The sequence below is a fragment of the Leptonychotes weddellii genome, chromosome 9 (genome assembly GCF_054177405.1).
Source record: "Leptonychotes weddellii isolate Sample4059 chromosome 9, ASM5417740v2, whole genome shotgun sequence".
Lineage (NCBI taxonomy): Eukaryota > Metazoa > Chordata > Mammalia > Carnivora > Phocidae > Leptonychotes > Leptonychotes weddellii.
This window is the reverse complement of record NC_138377.1, coordinates 57,732,710-57,756,641: the sequence shown is the minus strand read 5'-3', so window position 1 is coordinate 57,756,641 and position 23,932 is coordinate 57,732,710. Positions and strand designations below refer to the sequence as shown.

Genomic DNA, 23,932 nt, shown 5'->3' with positions numbered 1-23,932 from the left:
AAGGACATCTGGGTTGCTTCCAACTTTTGGCAATTATGAATTAAAATGCTATGAACATAGTCTGCAGATTGTTGTGTGGATGTAAGTTTTCAACTCCTTTGGGTAAATAACAAGGAATACAATTGCTGGATGGTATGGTAAGAATGTGTTTTGTAAGAAACTGCCAAACTTTCTTCCAAAGTGTCTACCATTTTGCATTCTCACTAACAGTGAATGAGAGTTCCTGTTTTTCCACATTCTTGCTAGCATTTGAGTTTGTTAGTGTTATTTTAATAGGTATGTAGTAGTATCTTACTGTTTTAATTTGCAGTTTTCTGGTAACATACTATGTAGAACATATTTTCATACTCTTATTTGCCACCAGTATATCTTCCTTTATGGTGTCTGTTAAGGTCTTTGGCCTGTTTTGTAATGGAGTTGTTTTCTTATTATTGAGTTTTAAGCATTCTGTGTATATTTTGAATAACAGTCCTTTATCAGATATGTCTTTTGTAAATATTTTCTCCCATTCTGTGACTTGTCTTCTAATTCTCAAAATACTGTTTTTCACAGAACAGAAATTTTTAGTTTTGATGAAGTCCAGTTTATCAATATTTCCTTCATGGATTATATCTTCATTGTTGCATCTAAAAAGGCATCACCATACCCAAGGTTATCTAGGTTTTCTACTGCTATCTTCTACTTATTTTATAGTTCTGTTTTATATTTGAGTCATTTAGTTTTTGGATTTATATTCCATTTTGAGTTCATTTTTGTCAAGGGTGTAAGGTTTATATCTAGATTGTTTTTTTTTTTAAATGCAGATACATAGCTTTTCACCATTTGTTGAAAAGATTATCTTGTATTTATTGCCTTTGCTCCTTGGTTAAAGATGAGTTGACTTTATAGGTGTCTGTTACTAGGTTCTCTATTCTGTTCCCTTGATCTGTTTCCCTTTGTTTTCCTTAATACCACATCATCTTGTTTACTGTAGCTCTGTAGTAAATCTTGAAGTTGGGTAAGTGTCAGTCCTCCAGCTTTGTTCTTCTCTCCGAATATTGTATTTGCTTTTGAGTCTTGGCCTCTCTGTATAAAATTTAGAATCAGTTTGTTGATATTTATAATAAAATTATTTGCTGAGAATTTGATTGGATTGCATTGAATCTGTAAGTCAAGTTGGGAAGAACTGACAATGTTGACAATATTGTGTCTTCCTATCTGTGAACATGGAATATCTCTTCACTTAGTTCTTTGATTTGAGTTTTATTCATCAGTTTGTGGTTTTCCTCATGCAGATCTTATACATGTTTGTTGAATTTATACTTAAGTATTTCATTTTGGGGAGTGCTAATATAAATGGTATTATGTTTTTAATTTCAAATTCCACTTGTTCACTGGTATATAAGGAAAGTAACTGACTTTCATATGTTAACCTTGTATCCTGCAACCTTGCTATAATCACTTATTAGTTCTAGATTTTTCACCTATTGATTTTCTACATAGATGATCGTGTGATTTGTTAAAGAAAAAAAAAAGATTTTCTCCTAATCTTTATGCTTTTGATTTCCTTTGCTTTATTGCTTTGGCAAGGATTTATAGTATACTGTCAAAAGGCATGGTTAGAGGGGACATCCTTGCCTTGTACCTGATTCAAGTTTCTTACTGTTAAGTATGTTTGCTGTAGGTTTTTTTTTTATAGTCTTTATCATATTAAGGAAGTTCCCCTCTATTCCTAGTTTGCTGAGAGTTTTTATCATAAATGAGTGTTGGATTTTGTCAGATGCTTTTTCTGCATATTGGTATGATTGTGTAATTTTTCTTTAGTCTAATGATTTAATGGATTGTTTAATTGGTTTTTGGATATTGGACTAGCCTTTCATACCTCAGATAAATCCACTTGGTCGTAGTACATCATCTTTTTTAAACATTTTTTTTTTATTCAATTTGCTAATACTTTGTTGAGGATTTTTGCATCTGTGTTCATAATAGATACTGGTCTGCACTTTTATTTTCTTACAATTTTTTGTCTGGATTTATAAGCTTTTACCATATGAAAAATCGCACTATACTCAGCTTGAGATTGATGGACATGTTACTGCATCCATTGTTTCAAGACTCAAAATAACTGGCCTGTTGAACTGCATACTGCTTCATATCAGGGACAGTGTATTTTATGTCTTTTATCACATGCATATTCTAATACACAGCACATAGTAGGTGTTGTATTAAGGAATATTAAATCCTGCTTCAAATCAAAACACATCATAGTACGTCTCCATATGTTCATATCTTTTCTGCATTTGTGAATAAGTACACTTCAATAAGATATAGCTGCCTCATTTAGTGTTCATCTCATTTATGCATATAATCTGTTACACATTTTGTTTTAGGCTTGGGACATCATATCTAAGAGAATGACTCCTAGATCTCTTTCTCACACCCCAGTGTTTTCCTTTATTCTTGACTGCCTATTGAACTTTTCTATTTGGATGTGGTATCTTGGGATTTAAGATTAAAATTCAGTTCATTTTCCCCCAAGCCACTTCTCTTGATTTCCTTTTTTCTGATAGTGCCAGTTTCTTTTTCCCAGTTACCTGGGCAAAGGTATTTCATTAATCTGACTCCTCTTTCACCCTTTGTGCCCACACACTATTAATTGCTCAGCCTTACCCTTTCTTAGTAGTATTTTTCTTCTGTCTGTTTTCCAGTGTCACTACCATATCAAGATCTCTTTTTTTTTAATCACATTTACACTGTTACTGCTTCTAATCCAGTTGTCTCCCTACCCCCAAATGTGTCTTCTACTTAAAAATATTGAGTGCTTAGAAGGAAAAAAATAAAGTTAAAATCTAACTAATTTTGGGGGCGCCTGGGTGGCTCAGTCGTTAAGCGTCTGCCTTCGGCTCAGGTCATGATCCCGGGGTCCTGGGATCGAGCCCCCCATTGGGCTCCCTGCTCAGCCAGGAGCCTGCTTCTCCCTCTCCCACTCCCCCTGCTTGTGTTCCCTCTCTCACTGTGTCTTTCTCTGTCAAATAAATAAAAAAACCTTTAAAAAAAAATCTAATTTTGGTTGCAAGAAACCAAATGCAAAAAATACACTTAATTGAAAGGAAAATTATCTCTGGAAGCCAAGAGATTCTGTCCCCAGTGGACTAGAATCCAGGTAGTAGTATCATCTGTTTTTCTGTGTCCTTTTCTCTCTGTAGACTTACCTTGTCTATTTACACATCCTATATTTTTATGTCTTATTTTGAATTACATGCTGAGCCTAACCAGATATCTTTGAGTCCCCAATTCCAAATTCTCAGAGAATCTGATGAGTATAACATAGCATACTGTACTGACCAGTTTGTTGATTTAGCATTTCCAAATAATCAAATTTAATTTTTTAAATAACTGATTAATATAGAATGTTTTATTTTGTCTAAATGCATATTGCATTGTGCAGTTTTCTTGAAGTATGATTTTGCCTTAATACTACTACTTACCCATGTACCTCCCCATGGTTTTTATCTTTCTGTCAAGCAGTAAGAATGTATTTTAAAGGTTTTATTTATTTATATTAGAGAGAAAGAGCGTGTGTAAGTGGGGGAAGGGGCAGAGGGAGAGAGACAATCTCAAGCAAACTCTGTGCTGAGTGTGGAGCCCACTTCAGGGCTTGATCTCATGATCCTGATGAGATCATGACCTGAGCTGAAACCAAGAGTCCAGACACTAAACCAGCTGAGCCACCCACGTGCCCCAATAATGCATTTTTAATTGTGTAACATCTACCTTGAATAAGTTTATATACTACCACCAATTTTGATTTTTTTCCCCACATGAGCTTTTGAGTTGTTTTTTTTTTTGAGGAAAAAAAATCACATAACATATAACTTAACCACTTTAAAGTGTACAATTCAGTAGCATTTAGTGTATTCATAATGTGTAAACCTCACCTCTAATTAATTCCAAAATATTTATCTCTCCAAAGGAAATCCTGTACCCATGACGCAGGCAGTCACTCCTCACATACCACATTTTGTCTGTCCATTCATCCAGTGATGGCTATATGGATTATTTACATTTTGTGTCTCTTGTGAATAGTGCTTTTATGAAGATTTATATACAAGTATTTCCTTGAAAAGCTCCTGGCATGGAGCCCAGTGCGGGCCTGGATCTCACAACCCTGACATCATGACCTGAGCCCAAATCAAAAGCTGGACCCTCAACCTACTGAGGCCCCCCAGGCACCCCTGGCCATTATTTCTTCAGATATTTTCCTTTCCGTCTAGGAAGGCCCTTGTGCATATGTTGGTAAACTTGATGGTGCCCCAGAAATCTCTTAGGTTTTGTCCATTTTTCTTCATTCTCTCAAAATAGATAATCTCAACCCACCAGTCTTTAAGTTCACTATTTCTTCTACCTGCAGATAAAATCTGCTCTTAAACCTCTCTAGTGAATTTTTTTAGGATTGATTGATTTGTGAGAGCACACATGTGCGTGCAGGGAGGGGCAATGGAGAGAATCTTCAAGCAGACTCCCTGCTGATCAGGACTCAGTGCCATGACCCATGAGATCACGACCTGAGCCAAAACCAAGAGTGAGACGCTCAACTGACTGAGTCACCCAGGCGCCCCTCTGTAGTGAATTTTTCATTTTCTTTATTCTAATTTTGAGATCCAGAATTTCTCTTTAGTGCTTTTTGTAATTTTTATCTATTTATTGATACTCACTATTTGTTGTGATTGTTCTCCTGGTTCCTTTCAGTTCTTTGTTAATGCATTTTTCTAAACAGTTGATTTAAAGTTTTTGTGTGATGCAAAGACTGGGTTTCCTCATGAACAGTTTCTGTTTATTTCTCTTGTTTCTTGGGTGTACTATATTGTTTATTTCTATGTCTCTTAAAATGTTGTTGAAAACATATTTTGGGGTTTTGAATATTGTGGTATCTCTGGAAATCAGATTCTCCTCCTCAGCAGGGTTTCTGTTGTTGTTTATTGGCTATGTTTGCTGGTTTGGTGACTTTCCTAAAATACTGTTGTAAAGTGTGTATTTTTTGTCATTTGTGGCCACTGACGTCTGTACCCCATTAGATTAGTGGTTAGCTAGTGTTTTGACAGTTTGTTTAAATGCCTGAAAGTCATTGGAAAAAATCCTTTCCAAGTCTTTGCAGATTTTATTGGGGCATTCTTTCAACACTTACCCAAGCCATTTATAACTCTGCCTGAGCCTTCACTTCCAGCTTGAGCAGAGCCTGTGGTCAGCCTAGAGATAAAGTTTCTAATCTTGTCAGGCATTTTCTGAGGATGTATCTAGCCCTGGGCATGCATGTGGACTTCTTGATTCCCCAGTATTATGTAGCAGCTTTTTAAAACTGTAATTCTGCCACTGTCTCCCATGCCAACATCTTCCATCACAGGCTTTCTCTCCCTTTGCTTGTCCTGACTATTGTCTCCTGCTCCAAATTGCTACAGCTAATACTTGTGCCTTTAAATGCCAGTGAAACTACCTCACCCCTGGGGACACTTCAAGTTGAGTGAAACACAAGCAAGCCCTTGTGCTGTTCATCTGGGAGACAGGTGAAAACCTATCACCACATTTCTTTGAGAATAAGATCTCTGTTGCTCCCTCTGGCACTTGCAATCTTTGCCCAGAGCACAGGCTGCATCATTATGGTCGTTGCCAATCTGAAGTGTAGGGGTATGGTAGATGGACAGTTATAAGCTGCTTTCTTCACCAAGCCTTTTAGTGGTTGTGATGTTTTGTTTTTTTTTTTTTTTTTAACCACATTTCAGAGTTCTGCAAAAATTGATTCTGACACTTTTTGACAGCTCATTAGTTGCTTTTCTGGGGGAACCAAGCCCTGAAATTCCCATCTCCATCTCTTACTGATGCCATTCCCCATGGACATATTTTTCTAATTTATGGGTTATCTACATACCTTACTTTGTAATCTCTTTTATGATTTAGGATTATTTCAACCTGAAGGTGTACAGAAACAGTCTGTGAAACTCTTTGTTTTATATCCTGTATTAGCAATTCAGATAGACCATTTTCAGATACCAAGAACTTTGTACAGCACAAGGGTTAGGTACTTTTCTAATAAAAGAAAAAAAAGAGGATACTTGGTTAAAAGTTATCATTCGAAATTTCTAAACTTTTATATTTAGTTTTGGAATTTTGGAATAGATTTCTAATGCCTTTATTGTTTGAAGGCCCACGATAGATATTTTGGGTGATTTAAGTTCAAGTGAAACTTTGATAATTCACATCTAGATAAGTGAGTTAGGGGTGTTTTTTGTTTATTTATTGTACATCATTTAGTTATTAGTGAATGGAAGGCAAGATTTTTAGCATGTATGATTAAGTACTTTAAAATTTTTATTTAGCGAGAAATATTAAATGCTTATCACTATGTTGGTGGTTGTCAACCTCAGCATTATTGACATTTTGGGCCATTTAACTCTATGAGAGGGGCAGTCTAGGATATAATTTAATTTAGGTGCATTGCATTTAGTGTTCTTTTAGTCTTTTAAAACCCCTTTAATTCAAAAGAGTTTTTGAAATTATCATCAGACCTTTAGCCACTAGTTTTAGTCTTCATTGATTTTTTTTTAAATTTTTTTAAAAGATTTTATTTATTTATTTGAGGGAGAGAGAAAGCATGAGAAGGGAGAGGGTCAGAGGGAGAAGCAGACTCCCTGCCGAGCCGGGAGCCCGATGCGGGACTCGATCCTGGGACTCCGGGATCATGACCTGAGCCGAAGGCAGCCGCTTAACCAACTGAGCCACCAAGTCACCCTTCATTGATTTTTTAAATTTCTCCTGTGGTTATTGGTTGACATTTCACTATACAAATGAACTACTCTTTCTTCCTCAATTTGAGTTTGTGTGATGTTTCCTCATTATTAGATTTGAATTACATTTTTTTGTTAGAAATACCACCAGGGTGATATGTCTTTTTAAGTACATCATATCTGTTGAGACAAAATGTCAGTTTGCCCCAATATAGGTGTTATTAATTTTGATTATTTGGTGCTATATCTACCAAACTTCATCACTGAAGTTAAAACTTTAATTTATTAACTTTTTGTTTATATTGATATGGATTCATTCATCCTTAATATAGTCAATGGGTTATAATCCATTAATGTTTTTATATATTTTGATATTCAGATCATTGTAACTTAGTCTCCTTCATGGCTTCTGTGTCCTTTTAAGATATGTCCCCATAATTCTTTAAGTACTTTTTCAGTTTTCTGGCACAAGATGCACCAGGCTTGGCTTATACTTTTTCTGATTGAACTTTGGCATCAGCCTTTGCTCCAGATTGCTCTGGTTTGTTTTGGTAAAGAATGGTATTTAGAAACCAATATTGGGGCTGTTTATGGACCATCTTAGCAGAAAAGGCTAGGAAAGCTCAGAAATATATGTCTGTATGTATCTGTACTTACTTCTATAGCAGTCTATTAAAAACCATGAATTTTTGCTGTTACTTTCAATTTCAGTCTAATGCCACAACGTACATTTAATTCTGTTGCCTCTTATTAGTAATTTCCTTCGCCAACAGTGGGAATCCTTGCTCCTTTTATTCTCCGCATATTTACTAATTTGCTCAAGTCTGGAATGTGCAAAAGTCTCCATTACACCCTAGATTTGAAACCTATTAAGTAGAGTTCAGTAAGTGGCTCCCAGTTTGTTTGTTTTTTTTTTTTTAATTTTTAAGGTCCAGTTACATAGAGTGAAGTGCACCAAACTTAAGGGTACACTTAGATTGAGTTGAGACAAATGCATACCCCTGTTTCATCCATATACCTGTCAAGAGACAGAACATTTTCATCATCCTTTATGTCTCTTCCCAAATTAGTTTTCCAACCACCCAAGATAACCTCTTCTGATTACCCCATCCCCCACTTATAGGTAAGTACTACCTGTTTTAGAACTTGACATAAATGGAATCATACAAAATAAATTATTTTGTGACTGGTTTCTTTCATTCATTACAGAATAATTCTTGTTGTGACTATGTCAGTAAAATTTTATAACATTTAAAAATACAACTTTAGCCATGAAACTTTGTCATTGGATTTTTGCTCCCTTTTATGTTCATAGATTTCTGAATATTAACTTTTCCTCCAGCATGAGATAAACTTCATTCTTTCCTATTGTGTATTCTTTGTAAAGACTAAGATGCCTGGGTGGCTCAGTCAGGTAAGCGTCTGCCTTCGGCTCAGGTCATGTTCCCGGAGTCCTGGGATGAAGCCCCACGTTTCGCTCCCTGCTCAGCGGGGAGCCTGCTTCTCCCTCTCTCTCTCCTACTCCCCCTGCTTGTGATCTCTTGCTCTCTCTGTCAAATAAATAAATAAAATCTTAAAAAAAAAAAAGACTAAAGTAATTCTAATAACTAGGTAGGAAAGTAGAAGGAATTAATAATACATTGTCCCGTGCAAAAGCTGTGACATTGGTCAAGGAATGTTTGAAATAATCTCCTTTTTCATTGATTACTTGTTTTGGGTTTTTTTTGTTGTTGTTGTGGTATTGGTGGTTGTTGTTACTCCTGTAACAAGAGTACAATAAGAGTACAATGCCTTATCAAATTGAGTTTCTTTTAGAAGTGCTTTGAGGAACTTCCTATTGAACATAGAGAATAGCTATAGACTTTTGGCCAGTGACATATAAATGTTAGATCTTTTGTTATTGTCTACAAGTCCCTGGGGCTTTTCTTTTTTCTTTCTCGCTTTCTTTCTTTCTTTTTTTTTTTCTTCTCCAGTATAATTTCTTTATGTTGTTTAGACTCTGTAATTTCTATTGATTTATCTTCAAGGTCTGGTTCTGTTATTTCTTAGTTCTAAAATTTCCAGTTCTTATTGTATTTCTGGTTTTTTGCTGAAACTTTCTATTTTTTGTTCCTAGTGTATTTATAATTGCTTGTTGAAATATTTTATGATAGCTGCTTTAAAATCCTTGTCAGATCATTCCACAACTGACACCTTTGTATTGGTGTCTGTTAATTGTCTTTTCTTATTCATGTTGAGATTTTCTTCATTTGTGGTATGATGAATGATTTTAGCCTATTATTGTATCCCAGGCATTTTGGATATTATGCTATGAGATTTTGGATCTTCTGTTTTAGTAGGCCTCTTCTGACACTGCACAAGCAGGGAAGGAGAGCTGCTTCATTACTTCAAGTTGGGGATGGAAGTCCGGATGCCCTACTTGGTCTCCATAGGGTTCTACTGACACTGCCATGGTGGGGAGGGTAGTTTCCCTCTTTTGTTAGGATCTAGTCTCCATTCACCTCTAGTGACATTCCAGGGAGGGGAAGGGGTGCCTTTCTTACTGCTGGGCAGAAGTGGAATTCTAATCTCCCTACTTGGTCACAACTGATATATGTAAGGAGTGGGTTTCATGGTCTTTGGCTAGAGGAGGGCAGTTACAATAAAAAATGTTTTGTTTTACTTTCTTTTTTTGTTTGTTTTTGTTTGTTTTGTTTTGCTTTCTAAGGCCACACATTTCACTAGAGAAAGCAGGTTTTTCTTGTTGTGGTTGGTTTTCTGTTACTTTTTCTTTTTTGCCTGTGCTTAGTGAGTGGTATTTCTGGGTTGCAGGCTTCTGTTGCCCAATCCAGTATATATGAGGCAAAAAGAAAACCCAGAGAACTCACTGTCCTATTGTTCTTCAAGTTCCAGGGTCCTTAGATAGCCCACTTTCTCTCTACCAGTCTTTTGACTTTCTATATATTATGCTCAGGAATTTTAGCTGTATTTGGTGGGAGAAATAGGGAGAAACTTGTCTTCTCATTTTGCATGGAACCTGGGTGTCCTAAATGGTTAAACAGAAAAAGTAGTCCATTGAGAATTTAAAAAGAAATGCTCAAAAAAATTAAATTCTTAACAGTTTACCACCATATTTTTGTAAGTCACTAAGATGTACATAAACTTAAGTATATTTTTTGTTGTAGATAAGTATGTATGTATAAAAGCTTGTATATTTCTTTTTTCTTTTAGGATTATGTACTGAAGGACTCTACCGTGTTAGTGGGAACAAAACTGATCAAGACAATATTCAAAAGCAGTTTGATCAAGGTATGGCATATAAAATAAAATCATTTTAAAATTATTTTCCTTATTGATATTTCATGGTGGGAAGATTGATTTTCTAAGGTTGTGGGATTTTGAAGGGAAAGAGTTTTGAAACAGGATTAGAAGTATGTGATAGAATAAATACCACAGTCAGGAAATAGAAAAGCTATAAATCCATTGCCAGAATTAGAAAAACAATAATAAATTGACTTATGACATACCAGCATCTTTGTATAGCAGAGATAGTACTTATTTAAAGATGCAATTAAAATTTTATTTCATGCTGTAGGGCCAACTAACCATTAGGAATAAAAACAAAACAGTTCCCTACTCAAAGTAAATTCTGTAAGAAATCAAAGTTTTAAATATGAAAAATGAAGACTGAACATTATGGAGAAAAAGGAGTGAATATTTTTATAATCTTAGAGTATGGAAAGGCCTGAATTTGATACGAAACCTAGAAAGCATACACAAGATAATAAATTGGACTACCTAAAAATGTAAAAATTCTGTGTGAGATAGTGGATAAAACATAAAATCAGGAGACAAACTATAAACTTGAGGAAGTTATGGAATATTATCTAAGCTAGATAAGCAGTTCACATCAGAAGAAAGTGACCAACCAAGTTTATGAAAATATGCTCTGTCTCTATGATTTGTAGATATAAATATTAAAGCAAAGAGATTTGGTTTTTATGTGTTTATTATCAGTGAAAAAGATTGTTGATAGAGTATAGACAAGCAGGTATGTTGCCTTTTGAGAGGCAATTCATGTATATCTATTAAAATTCAGGTATCTTTGCTAGAGAAATTCCACTTACAAATATTTATGTTACAAAAGTCTTAGTGTAAGCTTACAAAGATATACTTGAAAGGGTAGTCATTGCAGCATTGTCTGAAATTTTTTAAAAAGGAGGAGAGGGCCTACCCACTGTGCTTATAAGCAGAATACTAGATAACCATGTAAAATAATGTAGATTTGTGTGTGTTGAAATGGTAAAATGTCAGTTGTTGAGTGGTGTGTGTGTTTTCCTTGCTTTAAAAGTATATTGTATATATAGTACTTAATTTTTTAAAAATATTTTGTTGGATAAACTGAAACTTTATAATACCAGATTTGTGCAATTTCCCTTAAAATAATGAAGGAACGGGTAGTGGTCAATACTAGGCCTCTTTAATTAGACTGCCTGATTTTATTTTCTGGTTCTGCCACTTACTGTCTTTGTGCCATAGGGGAGTTAATTTTTCTTAATCCTAACTTTTTCATATTTAGAATGGGAGTGATTAGAGGAACTGTGATGAATAATGAGATAATGAAGAGTTTTCTGTATGACCATATTAAATATTCTTCAGATAGCTATTGTTACAAGGAATGTAGCCTAAGAAAATAAGCTTTAGTATATAAAAGTGTTTATCATAGTATCTTTAATGTTTTTAAATGAAATCCAAATGTTCAGTAATAAAATATTATGTATATTGTTAAATCTGGGGGAATATTTTGTGGTCATTAAAACTATTTAGGGCAAAAGTTTAATAATGGGTTAAGGATATATGTAGGTTCTTAGTACTAGTCTTTCAGCTTTTCAGTTATATTACAATTAAATGTTATCTAGCACACAGAAAAGTTAAAAAGTTGCTTGTGAAATTTTAATGATCTTAGGTAATGCCTTAAAAATGAAATCCAGTATAAAATGTATGATTTGTCTGATTTATTTTTTTAATAAGTGGGAAAGGGCTGAAAGGAAATATGCTAAAATAAAGTATAAACAGTGATTGTCTCTAGGTATGGGGTAATTTTTTTCTCTTGTTGGTCTGTGTTTGTACATTTTCCATCAAAAGTATCCATAGTACTTGTAAAAGGAAAATATTGATTCTTTTAATAGCAAATTAACCTTATGATACATCTTTAGTATTTTCCAGTCTTCTTTTTTTAGTCAGAATTTCACTGATAAGTGTTGAAATTAAAAGTATTTTATATAAAAAATTAAGCATAAATTAGAAGGTGTAACTCAGATTTGTGTGCTTAATTCCTGTCTTTTGTCTGTTTTCTTATTGCCTTTTTAAATAGCTTATATAAACAAAATATTTTAAAAGATAGATGTTAGTGAAAACTAATGTTCTTCAGCATACTCATAAGCCTAACAGCATTTTTTGTTGTAATAGAAGATGCTTCTTGCTTGGTTCTCTCTTTCCTTATGTCAGGCAAACTTAAATTAAAACAGTGGGGGAGGGATGTATCAGCCTGTAAAGAAACATGGCTGATGAGAAGATTCTAAAAATTTGGATCTACAAGTACCTGTTTAGCTTACTTCTCTTACAATAAATCAGAATTTTATTTTATAAATTTAAATTTAAATTTTTGTCTTGTAGATCATAATATCAGTCTAGTATCAATGGAAGTAACAGTAAATGCTGTAGCTGGAGCTCTTAAAGCTTTCTTTGCAGATCTGCCAGACCCTTTAATTCCATATTCTCTTCATCCAGAGTTATTGGAAGCAGCAAGTAAGTTATAAGCCTCCTTTTTTGGAGAGGGATGATGATTGGTGGGTTTTATATATTGATTGCTATGTGTTAAAATCAGTCTCGCACTAGAACATGTAGCTAATAAAAATTTAGCTTATAAGACTCTTTCTTAAATGTATTTTCCTCCAAATAAACAAAATCAGAATCTCGGGAGTATTCCCCAGGAATACTTAGTTTTAGCTGGTCTCTCAAGTGACTCAGTGCTTCTAGAAGTTTGAAGGTCACTGTACTAGAAATTTGAGATTTACATTTTTGATTCAAACTCAAAGGCTTTTTAAGAAAATTAAATGAACTTGTCAAATGAATGTATCTGTAATGTATTTCCGTAAAATATTAACCTGTGTATGGTATTAAACGTGTATTTAAATTTTTTAAAGTCAAATTAACTTTGGCCTCGTGTCTTCAGTCATTTTTTGAAAAAGGTAGGAAAATAAGTACTTACTCAGTATTTTTTTTTTTCACTGTCTCCGAGTCACTTAGACCTCTGATTAGCTTTATTTGCAGAAAGGCTGTTGTAATAGATGATAATGTATTTAGCAGGTTCTTTAGAATATTTTGTTTTTGTTTACCTATCCTAATGTGCTTCAAAAAGATTGTTCATTGTCTTTTACAATAAGCAAACCAGGAAGCTTTATCGAATATTTTTAAATGTATGAATTTTAACAGATTTCTCTCTAATTTTACAGAAATCCCAGATAAAACAGAACGTCTTCATGCATTGAAAGAAATTGTTAAGAAATTTCATCCTGTAAACTATGATGTATTTAGATATGTAATAACACATCTAAACAGGTATTTTTATTTTTTGTTTTTGCAAATGCACTATAAATTTCATTCAAACTTCAGACTTGATAAATTCTGAGAGAAAAGGAGGCAAACTAATTTAAACATACAGTTCAATTTTGGTTCTATTTTTTCCGGGTTTTTAAGATATTTCATCAACTTGTTTAAAGAAAGGTGTTGTATGACTCTTTTAGTACATTTAATGATTACATGAATAGTATAATAGGTACATCTCCCCTGTTTTTTATTACTGTTATTCTTTAATAGTTCTCTTCTGTAGAATCTTGGAATATTAGGTATGAAATAACTCTTAAATAATTAACCAAATCAACCTATTTGAAGTTGGAAAAATTGAGGTTTAAAGAGGGAAATTATATGCTCAGTGTCACATAATAAGTGACACATCTTATAAGTAGAACCAATGTTTCATTTGCTTTTTGTATCACACTGTGTTACTTTTGTATATCTTGCCTGTTTTGTTTGGATATAGCCCACACAGTGAAATTTTTATCAGAAACTTAAATTCATCTTATTATCTACACTGTTAACCTGAAATGCAGGACATTAATCCTGTATTAAAAGCCCTAAGTATGTTAAGCTTGAAGTTTATTCTTTTTTCTAAAATGATACTACTCACAATGCCTTTTCTTAAGTGAAAGTATTGTATAATAGCTTAAAGCTCAGACTGTTGAGTCAAACAGGCTTGGTTTTGAAACATTTTTATTCTGCGACTGTAGGCAGATTACTTACCTTGCTTAAGTCTTCATTTTCTCAACTATAAAAAATGAGAAAAATAACACCTCACAAAGTTGTTCTTGGGACTAAACAATTATTAGTATTTGTGCTTATTTTTTCAAAAGTCTATTCATAATATTTTTTAGTGACACTTTAATGAACTGAAGTTTGGGGTTTTTTTTTAACTACACCAGTGCTAAAACCTAAGTATATTTCAGTTTGTACCTCTTAAAAGAGAATATTAACCAATGTTTAAAGTTTTATTTTTGCACTCAGTGTAGTATAAAATTATATTAACATTTCTAGTAACCGTTCTCTGAAGTCTCCCTCCTTGAGAAAATACCAGCATACTAGTATTAACATATAATTAGTGGAATATCATCTTTTGAAAATTACCATACAAGTGGTTTTTGATATGATAACAGATGTGTACATGGTACCAGAACTTACCCAATATGGAGTATAAGGATGGTTTGTGAACATATTATTGTCTGGCCAGATTAAAGTGCTGAAGTAAGAATTGTACTTCATTTAAAAGAATAGGGAAAAAAGACAAAAGGAAAAGCATGTTCAAAGAAACACAGTGCTAGCCCACAATCAGTATTATTTTAGACACTTTCGTGCTTGGCTTCAGTAATACAGCCACACAACAAAAGCATATATGATGGGTTGAGGAATAGCCGAGGACTTCGTGATTCCAGTAGAGAGAAGGATAGACAGGGTTAAGAGGTAAGGTCAGAAAGGGAAGAGAGACAGTGCGAGGTCATATAGGACAGTATTAACACAGAGTGTAGGCTTAAAAGCTTTAATCCTCAAAATGTTTTACTGATAAGGAAGTTGCTTTATGGGTGTATGTCACTAAGCACATTGTTGACTTCAACTGACATTTATGGGGATGTGGGGAATGAGACTTTGTCTCAATGAAAATAGTATTGCATGCCAGTTACTCTTAATGGTAGATGGACCACTGGAGAGTAGAGCAGAGAAATAACATCATCAGACTTAAATTTTAAAAGGACTGTAGTGGGACTCTGTAGTTAAGTATAGACTGTAATGGGAACTCTGTGTGCCAGATATTCTTACAAAGGCTAGGAACATAGCACGTGAATAAAGCAATCACTCATTTCATGGAACTTAAATTCTAGTATAGGAAATAAATGACAAATAAATATATAATGGATGATTGACAAATTGCAAAAACTAATCCATAGAGTTACTCTTTTGTTACATTCTCTTTCACCTTCCATATTCAGTGAGTTACTGTGTCAAATCCATTTTTTCTCATTTATTTTCCTTTTTGTTCCTCTGCCACGGCTTTAGTTTAGCCATTATCATTTCTCATTTAGGTAACTCTAGTTTCTTTGTAATTAAGCTCTCTCCATGCCAGTTTTCCTCTTGATCCTCCTTTGATTGATGTCAGAATGATCTTTCTATAAATATATCTTTCTGATTGAATAACATCCTATATCCTAAAGAAAAAACTGTTTAAGTGGTCTGGTTCTAACTTCTTCAGTTATACCTTTTTTCCATTTCCCCCAAGTACACATCAGGTAACTGTATTAAACTAATAGCACTTAACCAAAAGTATCAATTTGTGCCTGTCTGTCATTACATCTTAATGTGACTGCCTCAGTTCTCAAAATGCAGTCCTCAAACCAGCAGCAGCAGCATCACCTCAGAACTTGTTAGGAATGCAAATTATCAGGTCCCACCCCAGACGTAATTATCAGTCTGTGTTTTAACAAGCCCTCCAGGAGGTTCTGATAGACACTGAAGTTGAGAACCATTGTTTTGACTGAATTACCCTTCCTTCCTACCGTTTTACCAAATGCCCATCACTGTTTGTTTTTTTTTTTAAGATTTATTTATTTGAAAGAGAGAGCACATGAGAGGGGGGAGGGTCAGAGGGAGAAGCAGACTCCCCGCCGAGCAAGGAGCCCGATGCGGGACTCGATCCCGAGACTCCAGGATCACGACCCAAGCCGAAGGCAGTCGCTCAACCACCCGAGCCACCCAGGTGCCCCCAAATGCCCATCACTCTTAATTCATACATCAAACATTACCTCTTCAAAGAAGCCTTCCCTGGCCACCCTCATCTCTTATTTGGAACCTTTCTTTTACAATTTTTGACCCAGCAATTAGACCTGATGCCCATACTCTCATGTCTTTCAACTTTAAGGTTTTTTTCTTTTCTTAGAATCTATACTTGCCTACTGCATAGAAACACCTGACTAGGCCCACTATATTTTAACAGAAGGTTAATTTTATTCTAAATATTCTAATTTTGACTCTTAACAGATAGTAATAACTTTTACCATAGAACACATATATTTAAGGCACATATTTTACCTCAGATGAGCAATTCCTATGGTTGGGGAGAGGAGATTTGGTTTATATTTAAAATATTTTGATGTGCAAATTTAATTATGAGATTTTCCCACTACCTTGCATACTGGGCTGTTTCTTTATGTGTGGAATAAGAGGGTCAGCTAAGATTCTTTCTCAATTTAATAATTTTGAGTTATAATTCAAGATTTGCCTCTTATGTTTCTTGTTTCTTACAGATAATGATAGAAGTGCTTGCTCACATATTTAAAGAACTAGATGTAAATCTGTTAATAACGTATGATCGATCATTTGTAAATTATTATTAAATCCTAAGAATTTTAAGGTGGAATGTGTTTCTGTGAACTTTTGTCTTTCAAATTAAATTTGTAGCAAGGTACAAATACTTAATGATTGAAAAAATTATTTTTTGCAGTAGTAGAAACTAATTTTTTTGTAAGTTGAAAAGCCTCTTGGTTGGGGCATTATGATAGAGTAATTTTTCTAAAGCTTGGTTTTTCCAAGGTTCAAAGAGATGGCATACCATAGTTGTCTCTTCATCTCTCGTAATAGTCAAGGAATTTGTATATGCAATTAGAATTTTCTGTTTCTGTTACCAGAAACTCATTAAAATTTGTCACGTGTTCTCTTTACTCTGAGAAAAAGGTGTGTGTTTTTTTTTCCCCACACAAATTAAGGAGGCTTCTCTAAGTAAATTATAAAACCGCTGGGTACAACAATTTTTTTTTTTTAAAGACTATCTTTGGTTCTCATAAGAAATGGATTTTACTGCTGTCTCCTGTTACTGGAATGTAGTTGAACATCTTAGAATGTATAAGAAGAAAAATGTTTTAAATTTGAAGTTAAGATAAAAGGTTTAAAACTAAATCATCTGAGATCTAGGATACTTAAATTGTCATGAATTTTGATTGGTTTCTAACTGTTTTTTCCTATCATAATTTCAGGGTTAGTCAGCAAAATAAAATCAACCTAATGACAGCAGACAACTTATCCATCTGTTTTTGGCCAACCTTGATGAGACCCGATTTTGAAAATCGAGAGTTTCTGTCTACCACTAAGATCCATCAATCTGTTGTTGAAACGTTCATTCAGCAGTGTCAGTTTTTCTTTTATAATGGAGAAATTGTAGAAACTGTGAACACTGTGGCTCCTCCACCACCTTCAAACCCAGGACAGTTGGTGGAACCAATGGTACCGCTTCAGTTGCCTCCACCCTTGCAACCTCAGCTGATTCAACCACAGTTACAGACAGATCCTCTTGGTATTATATAAGTAGGAATTGATTGCAGACAGCCTGAAATTGACAAAAAGCAAATCTAGGCATGCATGTTTCAGGGTTCAGTAGTATACTTGATTTTTCTTACAGGTAATTCACATTCAGAATGATGAAACATTTTCTCTTTGAACTATATGGTGTTCCTTACTCACTTACATTACAAATCTAAGACCATGTGATAAGCATGACTGGAGAGGTTTAATTTTTATAAACAAAAATAGCTATAAAATGCAAAGCTGCTGTTGCATGCAACCTTATTGCAATCAGTATATCATTCCTGTGGCATTTTCTGTCACATTATATTGTGAATAAAATTTTTCTATAGAAATTAAATGATTTAAAAACTCACATATATGAAACATTTAATGCTTTTCAGCCTGCTTTATGGCTGATTTTGTTATTTGGTGTGCTAATTTGGGCAATTTAATTTACATTTTAGCAATCTGTGTAGATAACAAAAAGCCCAGTTAAGTATTTTATAATTTCAGGCTACTTATGCCATGCTTGGGATGTTGTTTGAAAGAAAGAAAACTACACTTAACATATTTCTGCACCTTCATCTTCTAAGTAAACCTGTGGATGATTTGATGAGGGGTAAATGAACATATTTCTTGTACACGCATACCAAGGACATACTTGTGGCTAAAGTGAGTTGATAATGTTGTGCAAAGGATAGTTGTCACCAACTCATTTCTTTATGGTCCATAATGAAATAAACATCTTGTATACTGTTAATTCTGTAAACAGATGCATGTTCAAAAGATCTATGATGGTCTTGTAATCTTAATCTAATATATTTTAGATATTTTAATTTTTTCCCTCTTGGGAAATACATTTAGTATAGTGTAGAAAATACTTCATGACATTTTCATATAAGGTTATATAACTTTTCATACATAAACATGAAATTTGTTGTAGAAAATTCTTTAAACCAAACATTTTAATCTAGGACTTCAATTTAATCTGTTCCTTGAATCTATTTTTATGTGGCCCTTAAAAACATATCCAAAAATCCATTGCTAATATAGCAATAAAAATACTTTGGGTACTGACAGCCTCTTTGGAGTATGTATATATAAAATTGCAAACTTGTATTCATATTCTTTTCTGTGATATGTTGTACTAAAATCAAAATGCTTTTGCACCATTTTTTAAAACAGTTTTTTCTTTTGACGTTGGTACCAGATTTGCTGTAAATGACTGCTGCTTTGGGGGTTAAACATTTGGTTAGTGAAGATACAACCAGAACACTAAATTATGGATAAAAATTTCAGAATAGGTGGCATAGGTAAATATTTTTAGGCTTCATTCAAAATTCGTTTATTATCAAACCATGCCATTTTTTTCTGCAAAGAAAAAAATGCTGTGTTTTTCATTGTTAGGTTACATTTTTCTGTAGGAAGAGGAAATTCTTTGGTCCATGTTGTAATCTTCATTCATACTGCAATTTTAAGGTTGTCTTATGTGTATTATAGTAAATAGATGATTTTGAGATTCGAGGCTCCTAAGAGTTTGATTTGCTCATTTTTCCCTAAAATAAATACTGTCTTTCCCAACTGTTATGTCCTAGGTATTATACTTCTAATTTTAACTTCAGAATCAAGATGTCAACATGAACCAGGCTGCTGTTGAAGTACATGTATATTATAAATTATCTTACTTGTGTTATACTCTTATGTGTTATTATCTTTTCTAAGAAAACAAAGTCCCTATTATTCCTATTGCAAAGCACACAGGAATTAAGAAAGTACAGTAATTTTTAAAAAGAAAAATCCGGTAAATGTAGTATTCTTAACTTGTTCTATATTACTTAATAACCTATTGTCTATATAGCTTTAATTTATAGCTGTCAGTTTAACATTGGCATGTCTGGCAAAGAAAATTAAACTTTAAGAGTTTTATAAACTGTTTCTAGGTTGCTAAAGAATTTATTTTTCTACTATATATGGTATAGACAAAGCTCAAAACTATGTACAGGAAAAAAGCCTGACTATTTCTTTTGGAAGTAGGCTGAAAAGAGAATTTTCAGAACTGTTCTTGTCTTCAGTTCATTCAGTCATGACTTTGCTATTGTAATATGTGAATCCCAGTTTATTTAAGCTATTCTCTTTTATACTATGTTAATTTAACTTTCATGTACATTTAGTACCATTTTGTTTAGCATTTACCATTTTCCACATTAACTACCTTACACCTTCCCCAAAACTTACCTCCACTTTTCTATGCATTCTATAATTGATTTGAAAACCTTTGTAGGGCTCATTTAAAATTCTAAATTTGGTTCAATTAACCTGTAGGTTACAGTTAATTGAAAATTAAAGTACAGTTTAAAGCTCAGTCTGTTACACTGAATTGATTGCGTTTGTTTTTGCCAAGGGTTTAGATATGTTTTTAATTATCAGAAAAATAATTCTAAGAACAGAATAATATAATTAAACTTCTTCTTTGGTAAGTTACTGGAAGGTTTCACTGTTTAGGGACATATTATATAATGAGACTTAAAGGATGAAAAGAATATTAGATAGTCTCATAATTATGGGTAAATATTAAGGCATTATATTTTACAATTTTAAATAAAATTCCATCTACACACATGTTGCCATTGTTTCATTTAAGCTTCAGTGCTTATAGTTATTACAATATTGTACTCAACAGTGTCTAGATTAGCAATATAAAGAAGTATAGTGGTACTCCTTTTCAAATTTTTAGTAGATTTATTGGAAGACAAATTCTATTCAACAGACAGACACTAGGATACACAATTAATTTTAGAACAAAATTCTAGGCATAATACATTTCCATTTGAAATTGTATTTGTTTAGTAGTGCTTTTTCCCCCCTAAAATTTACGCTGTATATACTGTAGGTAACAGCAATCTAACTTAGCCAAAAAGCATCTTTTATTTTCCATACTGTGTGTAAATAATGTAGACCTTTTTTTTGAGGTACTGGAATTTAATTTCTAATATCTCTTAGATATAAACAAAAGGGAACAATTGGAATAAGAATTTAGGCCTTAGCTTCCATGGTGATTTTTAGTTTTTTATACAGTAATGTGATGCTATTTGTCAACTGGATATAAATATATATATATAATTTTAAAAAGTCAGAAGTGCTTTGTTTCTTTGTTTATAATTAATGTAATTTTGTGCTTCACCCACAGGATGCTGCAGTAAATTAAATATCAGTGAAGCTTCTGTATAAAGAATGCTACGAATAAAACATTAAGAAGCTATGTAATTTTAAGTTATAGTTGCCTCTAATTTTACCATTTCATTGGTAAAAGCCTTTTTTCTTGGCGTAAAATAAAATAAAAATAAATTTGTCAATATGATGAAAGTTTTATTAGGGAGCTATATTATTGAGCTTTTTACTATACCGTGAGAGGAGATCCAAAATTCGTTTTGGATGCATACGTACTGGTGGAGATTCAGTTTTTAAATGTTCAGGAAAAGATGGATTGCTCAGATTTCTGACTCAGCTCTTACCTGAACCTGAATTTTGAGCTGTGGCTAGACATTCTTTTGAGCCCCTGGAAAGATTTTGAAGCCTATTCTAGTTTATTAGCAGAGCTGCTGACATTGAAGAATATACTTTTGTTTTCTCTTCATGGATTATGAATATTAAGCCCAGCTTTATGGATGTATGTTCTCAGAACCTATGGATCTGGTAAAGTTTGTTTGACTTTAATCTTTTTGTTTATCTTGAATTCAGTCATTTTAATTAATTTTTAGGTTGAACAATTTCTGATTTGTTTCAGTGCTTTATAGGTCTTAATTTTTTTATTGTATTTGAACTCTTGGAATTCTCAGCAGCCTTTTCAATTTATCAAACATCTGGAAATAAAATTTTCCAAGATGTAATAGGAGAAGGAATTACTCTTCAAAATTGATTTCTTATGGTAACATCTGTGTATAGTTGAGCAAACTGTACAAGCATTAATAGCTGATGCCCAGTATCCAGCCATTAGATAGCCAGGTACCATGATCTTTTTAAAGTAGTTAAAATCTAATTAATGAACTTTGGACAAAACATTAACCTCAGTTGAACCTTGTCATCATCCTATCAGCGTGATTCCATTTATCCCCCCCACCCCATATTTTATTTCTTTGTGGGTAGGTGGGTCTAGGTGGGGGGAATCCACAGTTATCACTTAAATCTTAAAATATTGAATATTAGTCTTAGAGAAATCTTTCAGGCAATAGGAACGATTTTGAAAAGCTAATCAATGATAGTCAAAGTTAAGATTTTGGTCATTACTAAGTTTAATGTATAAAATTATAAAAATGCAGTGCTAGCAGTTTAGGTTTAGTCATTTTACAAATAGTCTAAGACCTGCAGTATACACACTGAGTAGTTGTCATGGAGTTTGTGGGAAGAACATTTGTATATTCCCACAGTGTAGATTTTCTATTCAATTTTATTTGCCTCACATGGTAAAAATGATGAACAACTTAATAATGGCTCTCCTGTTGTGAAAGTTTGCCTAATTTTTAGTTAAGATTCTCTTAGTGTTGTGACCTGTTTTTTCAGATTTATTTCTATTCTGTATTAAATCTTACTCCAATACAAGTGATGTAGGCTTAACAATTGACCTATTTATTCATTGCTTCACTAAATCATCCAAGTTACTTGTAATTAGGTATCTACTCACAAGATCATTTTCTTGTGACCTTGAACTGAATGTTTTGTCCTAATCATTTAATATGTTTTAGATGCTTGCCAGTTTTTAAAAGAGCTTACCCATTTTAAATTTGGAGCTCTGGGTTTTCTTTCCCTTTTCTCTAGATTTTTGGTGTTTCATTTTATCCAAATAAATGTCTTTGTAGTTGTTCAGTGACGCCACCTTATATTTATTACTCTAAAATGATAAGTAAAATTAGAAGCATTCCATACTATCCTTGCTGCTGTTATTAGCATAGGACCTAGGTTATTTTAAATGCAGGTGAAAAGATTTTAAAAACAAAAACCCACGCTATCTGAGAGAACATAACCTTTGGATACTCTCTCAAATTTACTTATTGGAAATTTCATTTTCAGCTTTTTCATCTTTGTTGGTGCTCAAAGGTACAGTTTGCTAAATGTTTTTGGTTTATAGAGAGAAACCATTACCAGTGATGCCTTTTTCAAATACAAACTAAAATGCCTTATCCAATTCTTTACAAAATGACGGTTGTGAGGCACCAGTCTGGATCAGTCGGTGAAGCATGCGACTCTTGATCTTAGGGTTGTGAGTTCAAGCCCCACATTGGGTGTAGAAATTACTTAATAAAATCTTAAAAAAAAAAAATGGCAGTTGTAAATTACTTAAAATCCATTTAAATTATTATTTTCATGGTGTAGATCAAGGTGAGCGAACTTTTTCTGTCAAAGGACAGATGGTAGATATCTTACCATATGATCTCAATTCTATTGTTGTAGTGCAAAAAGAGCCATAAACAATATAGAAATAAATGAACATGACTGTGTTCCAGTAAAACTGTGTCTACAGAAAAGATGCAGCTGACCAGATGATCCCTGGCATAGATTGTTAGTAAAATTCAATCTTCCAAGTTTCCAATTATGTGAAATAATTATGATAGATTAACTCCAAATAATATAGGTCGAAGTAATATTTTACAGAGGGTGATGATAATTGTCCTCTCTTTTAGCACCCTTTATTCCCAAAGGGTATTACCTTTTTTAGTTGTAATAAAGTAAATGAGCTATGTGGAATAGTTCTTTAAAAGATCATAATAAGTTATTAAAACATTACATCCAGTGTGTAAGACTGGTGATATAATTGTATATATCAGAATTGAACTACTTTCACAGCTTTGCTGCCTTTTTTTTTTTTTTTTTTGAGACCGAGAGCATGAGCAGGGGAGGGGCAGAGGGAGAGAGAATTCCAAGCGGGCTCCATACCCAGTGCAGAGCCCGATGCAAGGCTCAGTCCCATGACTCAGATCGTGAGCCGAAACCAAGAGTTAAGGGGGAAAAGACATTTTAAGCGGACGCTTAAGCGACTGAACCACCCAGGCATGCCCCGCCTTCTATTCTTAAAGATGACTTGAAGTAATATATTTTTTAAAAATTTAGAGAGCGAGAGCAGGGAGAGTGGCAGAGGGAGAGGAAGAGAATCTCAAGCAGACTCCCCACTGAGCACAGAACCACAAGGCTCAATCCCATAACCCTGAGATCATGACCTGAACTGAAATCAAGAGCTGGATGCCTAACCAACTGAGCAC

At 33.6% G+C, this 23,932-nt stretch overlaps 1 protein-coding gene across 4 annotated transcripts in view; it reads left to right on the top strand.

The window, feature by feature from the left end:
* Positions 1–20,945, top strand: part of ARHGAP5 (Rho GTPase activating protein 5) — a 79,430-nt gene extending 58,485 nt beyond the window's left edge. For 3 of the 4 annotated variants that reach the window (XM_031024000.2, XM_006729540.3, XM_006729539.3), the window contains exons 4-7: positions 9,969–10,046; positions 12,414–12,545; positions 13,253–13,358; positions 17,375–20,945. In XM_031024000.2, the coding sequence (XP_030879860.1) occupies positions 9,969–10,046; positions 12,414–12,545; positions 13,253–13,358; positions 17,375–17,702 (644 nt within the window). In that variant the 3' untranslated portion in view covers positions 17,703–20,945. The remainder of the gene's footprint in view (positions 1–9,968; positions 10,047–12,413; positions 12,546–13,252; positions 13,359–17,374) is intronic. The other variant, XM_081830654.1, reaches the window with a different exon arrangement.
* Positions 20,946–23,932: the final 2,987 nt, after the last annotated feature.